The sequence below is a fragment of the Neospora caninum genome, chromosome X (assembly GCF_000208865.1).
Source record: "Neospora caninum Liverpool complete genome, chromosome X".
NCBI lineage: Eukaryota > Apicomplexa > Conoidasida > Eucoccidiorida > Sarcocystidae > Neospora > Neospora caninum.
In genome coordinates this window covers 1087609-1098049 of record NC_018396.1, presented here as the reverse complement: position 1 = coordinate 1098049, position 10441 = coordinate 1087609, and the positions used below count along the sequence as shown (strand labels likewise).

The 10441-nt window shown below is 54.7% G+C and overlaps 1 protein-coding gene across 1 annotated transcript; it reads left to right on the top strand.

Moving 5' to 3' along the window:
- Positions 1-2611: 2611 nt before the first annotated feature.
- NCLIV_046110 (conserved hypothetical protein) lies at positions 2612-6997 on the top strand (the record flags this gene model as incomplete). Its single annotated transcript, XM_003884161.1, has 3 exons — positions 2612-3919; positions 4654-4801; positions 6078-6997. 3 exons carry the CDS (start codon positions 2612-2614, stop codon positions 6995-6997), a joined length of 2376 nt encoding a protein of 791 aa, XP_003884210.1.
- Positions 6998-10441: the final 3444 nt, after the last annotated feature.

The following is a 10441-nucleotide window of genomic DNA, read 5'->3' as shown; positions in this document are numbered from 1 at the left end:
TTGCCAACTCTCGGGCAGTTCTGCATTTCTCCTCCGGATTTGCAAACCGAAAAGGAACAGCTCTGACTGGCCCAGGGCTGGTTTGATGCCTAATGAGGGAACCAGAAAAAGAGAAGAGGATTCGTTTCGAGAGCAAAGCGCTATCGACGCTAGAACAGCCATCATCTTATGCTTTCGGAGATCCCGGTTTGCCGTGCCCCTCCAAGTTTACTTACTGTCGCCTTGTGTCCTTTGTCGGCACTTTGCTTGTCTCCTCCGTCTCCTTCTCGAAGACAAATAGACGTCTGTCGCCTCTCGCCATGCATAGCGGACTTGGCTCTTCTGCGCTTAAACCTATCCACTTTGTGGTGCTCGTGTTTGTCGTCGTCGTGCCTAAACACGTATTTTTTGCGTTCCCCACCCTGCTGTTCATATCTCCCCTTGTTCGTCACTGTCTCGCCGGAGGCGTCCGGCAAGCATCCTTTCCTTTTACGTGAGAAAACCTCTCCAGCACGTTCTGGTCTTTCTGTTAAAGTTACGTATACGAATGGCTATTGGTGTTTGCTGCCGAGAAGCCTCTGACGCACACACCGTTCCCCGTCCAGGATTCCTTCTCTTTGACGATATCAAATGGGCTCGAACTATACGGTTGCTGTGCGTTTTGCTGGTGTGTTCCTTTTTCTAACATCCCTTGAGACTGTGTTTCGTCCTTTCGGCGGAGCCCTCGTGTTCGCGGGGCAAAGTTCCCTCTGGTTTAGAGGGAAACTCTTGAGAAAACGACAGAAGAGGGGATTTTTGCTTGGACGTTGCATGCAGCAAATCATTAAACCCACGTTCACCAACTGCCCTTCACATCGTGAGGCTGATTCCCTCAAACTCACCGCCTAGCGTCTCTGCAGAAAAAGGCGCTTCCGTTCCAGTTGGAATGTGCGTGATGGCTCTGAGTACGCGTCTGAGAGTGGAAGCAAGTCGTGGCTGTGTGCGCCCTAGAAAATATGGAAGTGGACTTGGAACTCCTGGAATTCCATGCTAAAAATCACAAGTTTGGCGAGCTGCAGGGGCTTTTTCCCGGCACACGCACGCAGCTGTCCGTACACCCCACTGGAGGGGCTCTTCTTTCTTGCACCTGCCGTCTCTAAGCCTTTCCGAGCCACAGGCGAGCCGCTTTCGCACTGCAATGAACGAGACCTCGACTTGCCGTCTCCACGCGTCCTCCCCGTCCTGCGAGCCCCCGTAGATCGAAGAGCTCTCAGTGCTCTTTGTCCGCTATCCACAAGGCCACCACCTGAGGCAAACGACTGTGAACGAGACGTGCTCTCAAAAGCCATGCAGCCTTTCCTCCTCTGTATGTCTCTACACACTCTTTTTTGTGTGTGACGAAAACTGTTCACACAGCATCGAGCTGCCGCTCTGCATCCTCACGCTCCGCGCGTTCGGGTGCACAGAAAACGTGGTTCCCACGCCGTCAGAACGATACAGCGTTACACGTCCTTGAAAGAGCATTGCTGGAGTTGAATTTACGTGTGTGTAAAAGATCCATCGTCGTCGGGGACATTCGGCAACTTGGCCTCGAATCCATGAACGAGGTCGCCTGGGGCCACGACCCAGACCCCACGTTCAACGGCCACAGAGGAAATACACCCGATTCTCGTTTTCTTGGGAATGAAAACGCGTGCTGAAGTGCTTGCCAGCTCACATATCGTGTTGGGGGAAAAGTTCTGTCAAAAAAGCTTCACTCTCAGATCCGGATCTCCTCGCGACGCCCCGGGTGTGCAAGTATTCCCAACCGGCGCAGCGCTCTCGCTTCATTCGGACGAGACCCAAAAGCGTGCCGGCGAAATAATTTTTTGCATGTGTGCCCTCCGACTTTTTTCTTCTTCGCTGCGGCTTCTTTCTCTTTGTCCCTTCACTCCAGAGGCGTTCATACGGTGCGCTTCTCCTCTCGAAACGCTCTTCTGTGCTTTTCCTCTGGTCCAGAAATCTCGTCCAAGGTGCCGAGTCGCTGGGTTTTGGCAGCTCTCCGGCTTCGCGAGTCCTCGCGTTCTGTTCCCTTTCGCCATCCGAGCGACATTCCGCACGCATCTCTTTGAAAGGGTCGTGGCGATTTCCGAGCTAGCTTTTTTTACTTCCTCCCGTGTTTCCTTTTCTGCTTCTGTCTGGGTAAAAGATCCCGGAATGCCGGGGGGGGGGGGGGCCCGGAGGCAGACCCAAGAGTTCCCTCTCGGTGTCGCCTGAACCGCGAAAGCGAGCGACTTTTCCTTCCCTTTTGTAAGATTTTAACCCATTTGACGCGAACCAACCACTCAACAGTCTCTCGTTGCACTCCTCTTCCGCATTTCTCCACATTCCCATCTTTCCTGGCACGGTACATCTTTCTCGTCTCTCTCTCCTTGCTTTCCTGACCGGGGTGTTCCTCCTGCCTCTCTCCCGTTTAAATCTGTGTCCGTCTGTTTCTGCAGAGACGTGTGATCTGCATTGGCCTCGTTGCTTTGCCTCCGTCACAGACCTGCGTCTACACGTGTGTCTGTGTATACGCAACTTGGTCCACGTGTCTCTAGGTCAAGATGGAATTCACCTGCAAATAGAGCGTTTCCCGTACGTGTAGTAATCCGCATTTCCAGGTCCCGTGAGGATGGCGACGCTCGAAGATATCGACGCATTCTTTGACGCCCTTGTCGATGGCGGGGAGGAATCTTCTGCCGGACAGGCGGCATCCCCCGAAAGCAAGCGGGGGCCCGACGGGGCTCCAGCAGAGCCCACCGAAAGTCTGTTGGAGGCGAGCCTGTCTGAGTCTTCAAAGGAACTGGAAAGACGCGTTCCTCCTCAAGATGCGCCTCCAGAAAGAGTGGACGGTGCGCTCCCAACTGAGGAGATTTCTTCCGCGCTTGCTAGAAATGGAAGTGCTGGGGACCACCTCAGCTGTCAGGCCTCGGGTGTACAGACAGCAGGAAGCCGTGATGGCCCCGAGCGCGTAACTGCCCCCGCGACGGGTGAACACCCTGCTCTTTCTGCACAGTTTCCAACCTCCGCGCCGTCTCTCCCTTCTTCGCTTGGGGAAAAGGCAAAGCTGGCTGGGGTGTCCGGACACGAAGACGATCGCCAGCAGGAGGCGGGTGCCGAGCGTCAAGCATCTTCGGCTCTCCTTCCTAAGATGGTTTCCGCTTCGAGAGGCGACGCCTCCCTTGGGACCCCCTGCTCTCCCACCAAGCGGGGCAGGGACGAAGACGGGCCCAGGAGCCCAACTAGCGGTCGAACCGGCGGACCGGCGGGGATGCCGGCCCCGCCGCTTCGTCCGCCGTCCACGGCGGCAACTGGGAAACCACGAGAGGCAGCTAGTCACCACGCGGCGACGGGACTCCCTCTCGCCTCTTCTCGTATCCCTTCTTCTCTCCCTTCCTCTGTCCCTTCTTCTCTCCCTCCTCCTCTTTCTTCTCTCTCTTCTCTCCCTGCTTCTCTCTCGTCTTCTCTCCCTTCTCTCTCTTCTTCCCACCCCGCGCCTGTGTCTGTCCACGAGATGTCGTCGTCGGTCTCCGCGCAAGCTGCCTCTCAGAGTTTCGCGTCTTCTCTCTCGTCTCATCCGTGCGCCGGAGCTCAGCAACATCTTGCTGCTCCCGCAGTCTCTGCTCCTCCCACGCCATCTCCGGCGTCCTTGCCGCCGCCGTTTCCTCTCCACGACCGCGCCTTTCCGGGCATCAGCGGAACTCCCCAGTTTCTGCTTCGCCCGGAAGCTGGCGCCGAGAAGCCGTGCAAAGTGCAAGTGTCGACATCGGCTTCTTCGCCGCCAGAGTACGCCGTCGCTCCGCCGTTACACTTGCCTTCGCAAAGCGGCGACTCGTTGCAGGAAGACATGGCGTTCTGTGCGGAGACGGTGTCGAGACTCATTGAAGCGAAGCTGCTGGAAAACGACCAGATGCTCTTTGCCGTCCACGAAAATCTCTCGGTGAGAGTTCGGATATGAAAGCAACAACACCGTCGAAAAACCACGCCATCGAGAAGGAAGCACGGGAGTGGAGAAAAGCGCGCCCGATTTTCTTCGTCGGAAAGAAGTCTGCTATTGCATTCTCCGTTCTCTCCTGAGTGTGCACGCGAGACAGACGCTCCGTTGAAGAAACCGCGGTCTCCGTCTTTCAATCGACCTCCGCAGCGATCGACGCTGTTTTGTGAACGCTTTTGGCATTTTCGTCTGTTTTCGTCCTGACTGCTGCCTATAGAGTGGACGCTACGACGAGGCCGTCTGCTTCTTCGAGCGTCTTCAGCAGAACTTGTTCTTTCTGGCGATGCTGGCAGACCAGGCAAGAACCGGACACTTTTTTTCAAACCGCCGCAGGAGACCCCGCGGCTTATCTTTCCTCGTGGAGCTGCTCCGTTTCTGCTTCAGATGAAGATCGTTGCAGTTCGCTGTTACCTCGCTCTGGGCGTTTCCCCAGGTGTCTCTCCTTGGCGCTTTTTCTTTTTGGCGACTGGCAGATTCGCGTCTGTGTCTTAAGCGATTTCGGTTCGCGTCACATCGCGCCTACATGCGCTGTACGTATGTCGTGTCATGCTTCTCTTCTTCGAACAACAGTCTCCTTTAAACTGCGTTCGAGATACGGCTCGTCTCCCTGTGTCTATCTATGTCCACTTCTCCGCAGTTATCTGTCTTGGTTTGTCGCTGTTTCTTGTCTTCGTTTGCAGCAACCGCCGCAAAGTAACCAGACTGGGTTTTCGAAAGGCAGAGCTGAGGACCTTGCGCAAGTCGAGCAACGCTTCCGCGCGAACAGCGACTTCTGGTCACACGAGGAGCTCCAGCGTCTGCATCACGCCCTGCGAACGCCGAACTTAGGTCCGAACGGAGAAGAAAACGAACACAATCTCTATATACAGCCGGCAGGAGGCAGCACAGGGCGTATTAGACAGACGGAGATGCACACACCGACGTTTTCCAAGCACAACGTACACATGTGCATACGTATGTGAGTATACAGGTGCATATGTGGGAATGAATAGATGTATACATGTGTAGAGATGTAGATCGGTAGACGAGCGAACGTTTGGTACTTTTGCGTGCGCAATGCCACAGAAAACACACTATTCGTCGTTGTTTGATTTCGAATCCTTGGTATGGAAGGGAAACACTAGTGAATCGTCTAGATCCACGGCGGCGTACCGTTGCAGGTGTATGGGAATCCGTTGCTGTGTACGCTCGTTTGGGAAATGCCTCCTTCTCCTAAGGCGATACTCAGACCTGTTCAAGCGGACCTGCAGCTGATGTCTCAACTGTTCTCGCAATTGTATGGCGGTTCTCATATATACGGGCCCTGTGTCGCGATCGACAACGTTATACAGTTGTCTCCGTCGTCTTCGTTTGTGGGTCTTCCTCTCTCTGTCAATACACATGCATTTGTATCGGATCTACCTATATATGTGTGTATTTATGCGTGTCTAAGTCTCCGCATCGATCTATGTATATCCACGTCTGTGCACGTAGATGCACAGTGCATGGAGTCTGCACAGCTTCTCACAAAGGCCCCGGCTCCTATCCGCGTGGTGCATGCATCCAAGTGCCGTTTCCCTGTCGTTTTCTCTCCCTAGATCTCAGGCAACTCTCAGCTGCAGTGTGCACCAAGACCCCTCAGCAGATTTTCGTTTACCTTACCAAGGCAGTCGACCATCATGTGAAACCGCGTACGGTTCTCTCCTGAAAAGACCTACAAGTGATCAACTTCCCTTTGCTTCTAGTTCCACGTGAATCCACATATATGTATATATATATATATACATATATCCGTGCAGATGCATGCGTGTATAGATGTGCATAGACGCATGTATGGTGTACATTCACCTCGAAGAAGGCGCACAAAGATCGAGAGTGTCACGGGCTGGGGACCGTTTCACTGACCTCAAGGAGCCTCGCAGATGTGAAGCGTGAGAGGCTCAAGCGTTGTCTCCCTAGTCATAGCTTGCTCAACTTGGTCGGCGTCTTTCCCTCTTGCTCTTTGCCTGTAGCTCCCTCTGTCTAGTTCTCTTTCACTCTTTCGCGCGCTGGCTTCAGTGGATTCCCTCGCCACATCCGGACCGCCGGATGCTCGTTGTTGTGTCGCGCGTTTTGCTTTTCGCAGCTCCGCCTCCACCAAAGACTGCGCCGAAAAAGGAGAACGAGGAGGTCGCCCCTCCACCTGGGAGTGGCGGTGTAGAGACACCGGATGCGCCGTCCGGTTCAGTTCCCGGCCCGCGGACGGACTCTGGAAAACCCACTGCGAGCGCGTCTGCTGCACCGGCGCCTTCGTGCCCTCCTCAGGGCATTCCCCTCGCCAGCGCGGCGGCAGCCTCTCCGCTTTCCTCCGATGTACTTTCATCTGCGTCTGCTGCGCCGTCTTTCCAAGTTCCGGAGATGTCCGTTTCGTCTTCTCTGCGTTCGTCTCCTGGGGATCGGCAGCTGATGCCAGAGGAGAAAGTTGGTCAGTTTCCGTCCTCGCGGGTGCCGGCTGGATTCGTGGCAGAGCACGGAACGGCGCCTGTGCCTGGGGTGGTCGGGCCGGGATTCCAAACGCCTCAGACGTGTCCCGCACCCGTGCCGCCTTCAGGTGTCCATACACCTTGTGGCCGTGCCGGTGGCGACCCACCGAAGCCAGTGGTTACGCAAAAGCCTGACGAAACGCAGTTGACTGCCACCGCGCCGTATCTCCACCCTGCCGCCCTTCCGTCTACCGCGCCGTTGCATGCGCCTTTCTCTGCTCCGCTGCAACACACCGTTAACGCGTCGCTGCTCGCCTCGCTGTCCCCTCAGCTGAGCATCCCTCCGAGCGCTCCCGGCCAGCTGGGTTCGCTCCCCTCTGCACCGGGCGAATCGGTGGGCGTGCATGCCGCGTCTCGAGGGCATCCGTCGCCCTTGGGCGTTTTGAGTGACCAGCAGGCGTCGCAGTCTGGCTGTCTCCTTCCTCAGAGCCTCGGCCACACGCATGCGAACTTCAATGCCTTCGCGCATGCGGCCTTTCCACCCAACGGCGGCCCGATGCCCGGGTCTTACCGAAGTCGCTAGCTCGAGAAAAGGTAGGTGGACTGGAGGAGACAGGGGACAGCAAGGGACAGAGAGAGGCAGAAGGCGATTGAGGGAGGGAAGGCGGCGCGACACCAACAAACAGAAAGCGCAGGAAGTGGAGAGGTTTACGGGCGGTGAGGAGAGAGGGAAGAGCGGGAAGAGTGCCGCAACAGGAGGCATTTGCGCATGGAAGGGTGGCGCGAAAAAACGTGGCGAACGGAGAACAAGCGGAGGGAGAAAGCAAACAGTTGCTGGGACCCAGAGGGATGTGGATACCTCTCGAGTTGTGCAGTGTACTTGTGGTGATCAGAGAATGAACGCGCACAGCGCGAGCCCCGAGGGATATGTCGAGGGAAAGAGGGACATGCACTTGACGGGGGGACTCGAAGAGACCGTGAAGGAGGCGGCTTTGTACGACAGAAACCGCTCTCGTGACCTATTTGTCTTTGTTCCTGGGCGTCCGAATGAAGAGGGAGCGTGCGGGTGTAATTATGGTACAGGGTTGCTCTGAGAGGACGCCTTCTCTTCTCGCTCTTGTCGACCTGAAGGATTCTTTGCTTCTCCGCGTCCATAACTTTTTTTCACGGTGCCTACGCATACGACATATATAAAGACACGTTATGTCACGAAAAAGGGATACTGAGTTTCAGCACTTCTTTCGCTACCGAACATTCGCATGCTTGCTTGCCGATTCGCCGAAACGGGCCGTGCTGGGGAGATGATATCACGTTTCAGACTCACTGAACACTCTTTGGAGATCCTCGAACAGAACGGTGGAGTGGTAGTCTTCATGTTACCAGGATGTCACAGCCAGATTTGGCCACCCGTACTACTCACAGGCATACCGACGGATGAAAAAAGAAATAGCAGATGCCGCACTGGCGCTTCGCATGAAACATAAATTTATATTTATGTGTGGATGCATATGTGAATTTTGTCCGGCTGACTAGACATAAACTGCTTCGACAATGCTGCAACACATGACGAATAGAACTCTCTGTATGTGTGTGTCCCACCACGAGTTGTAGACTGCCTCCTGCAACGTATGCGGTACGTGTATGCACCTAGGGATCTATATATACTTCTATACGTAAATACACATACTGACAACTCTATCGGGGGGACGACAGCAGGAAAACCTCTCAAACCGAGACTCGCTCAAAGATACTTGCTGGTATGTAAATCTGTTAGCATGTATATATTCGTTTCTCACATAGAGAGAGCAGTGACAGTGTAGATGCGGGCATATTCGATTGGATCTATACCGAAAGCAAGTGTGCGCAGGATGCTTTGAAGCGGCGTGTGTCGTATGCTGAGCGAAACAATTGCGACGAGGTTGCAAGATGTACCCCAACGGGATACAGGCTGTTGTTCCCGCTACTGTCTCACAGCTACCTCAGTACCACGTGTGCATCTACGTTTGTGCAGTTGTGTCTACACATATGTATTTATAGATTTGGGAAACAATATAGACTCGACATTATGCAGAACCAAAATGTATACATCACCCAAAAGTATATATATATATATAGCGCACAATGGGAGTATTACTGTGGCTGAGCACCCTGATACACTGTGGGTCGTAGGCTGCTTCTTGTGTGGTTCGGTATGGAGGCATGTCGAGAAAGCTTGAGAGGAAGGCGGAGAGTGCTGAGAGATGTGCGGCGTGCATCTCAAGTCGTCTGCTATTTGGGCGTCACCTGATTGAATTCCGTGCATGAGCGGTGTGCTCTGGTTTCACGGGGGGAAATCTGTGGGCTGCGCTCTCTTGCAACGAGCGGAATCATGTCCCTCTCGCCGTCCCCGTGTTCTGCAGGCGCCACCTATAAAATACCGGTTTCTTCATCACTGCTGGCTTTCTGTGTCCTTTATAACACGAATCAGATTGCTCGTGTCTCTCTCCCTGCTGCACTTCTTCTCGCTGTCTTTCCCAATGCAACACCGCGCTGGGAATCACCCATGGCATCTCACAAGTAGGCGGCCCCACCTCACTCGCCCCAGCGCCAGCGTAGAACAAAAACATCGCCAGGAAGCTGGCCAGTAAGACGGAACATCTCAGGGCTTTTCAACTGCCTCTCTCGATATCTGCGTGCTCAGGGGATAAAAACGTTTTGTTGCTAACACCTCTCTATAGTGATATACATATTAGGACACACGTGAACACACATGTGTCTACATACAGATATCTGGGCGCTGAGACATTTTTTTTGTATTTACATAAATTCGTTGTATGTCTGCGTGTGCACTTCCAATGGTGTGGACATGACGGATCCTTGCAGTTTGGGGGCGGGAGCGATGTGCGGTGAGCAGGGAGTTGCGCCTTCGAGGGGAACAGGGGTAAAAAGGCCAGGGACGCGGTCTGAAAGACGCAGGTTTTCGCTCTCTCCGGGTTCGTGCGCGCTGTGGCGGGCCTTCTTGGCGTCTTTTGTCGCGCCAAAAAAGCAGCCTTGACGCACTCAAAAACGCGCAACAAGGCACGAGAGCGAGGCACGCGCGGGTGGTGAGCCGGCGCCGCCGGGCCGCCGCGAAGGAGAGGGATCGCACACTTTTTGACCCCGAACCTGTTGGACCCCGAACCTGTTGGAAAGTTCCCTCGCGCCCCCCTCTCTCCGATACTGCAAAAACTGTCGGCAGAACGTGAGTCCTGCAAACGCCTCTGCTTTCTTCCTTTTAGCGCGACAACGCACTGGCCCCAACAGAAAGCCGTTGAGATCTCGAGTGTACATCCACCTCGGATGCCGCTCCCATTTCGCCGCTAGCCGGTTTCTCTGAAAAGCGCGATTTCTCATGCGTTCCACCGCGTCCTCTCTTTTCGCCCGCAAGATATTCGTGCTTCCCCTTTTCTCAAGGCTATCGTCCACCGTTCGTTTCCCCGCCGCACCCGTTGTCTCGTCGGTTTCGCGCCGTCTGGAGCTTTGCTGTGGTGTCAGACGGTGAATAGCACACTGCTCTTAGCAGCAAAACGCACATGCGCCGCGCGTGTTCCTCTCTGTGCGAGGTTTTGTGCACGACGGGATGCACACCGCAGCCAAAGAGCAGGCGGTTTCCGGCGTTTTCGTCCAGAAAGCGCAAGGCTTCAGAACGCGCTTTCCTCAGCACAAACGGGATCCTTCTGGGCTGTTCTCACGCCTGTGGAACACAGAGGTCGCGTCCACAAGCAAGCGCCGACATTCGTCTGTCGCCACAGAAGTTTCAAAGGAAAAAGGACGCCACAGATATACTTCCATACACCCTTCTATCCCCGTACAGACAAATTCCTCATATGCCTTACTATTCGTTTAACTGTCCCCTTTTCCCCGCCAGTTCCGTGTCTCACCAGATCGTCACATGCAAACCTGCGGGGTTGGTCTTCGTTTCGTCTTGTCCCGCCTCAAATTCTTCGCTCCTTTTCTATCCGATTCTGTGCTTGAGAAGGGGGCAGGCGAGGTGTGCCCATCTCTGATG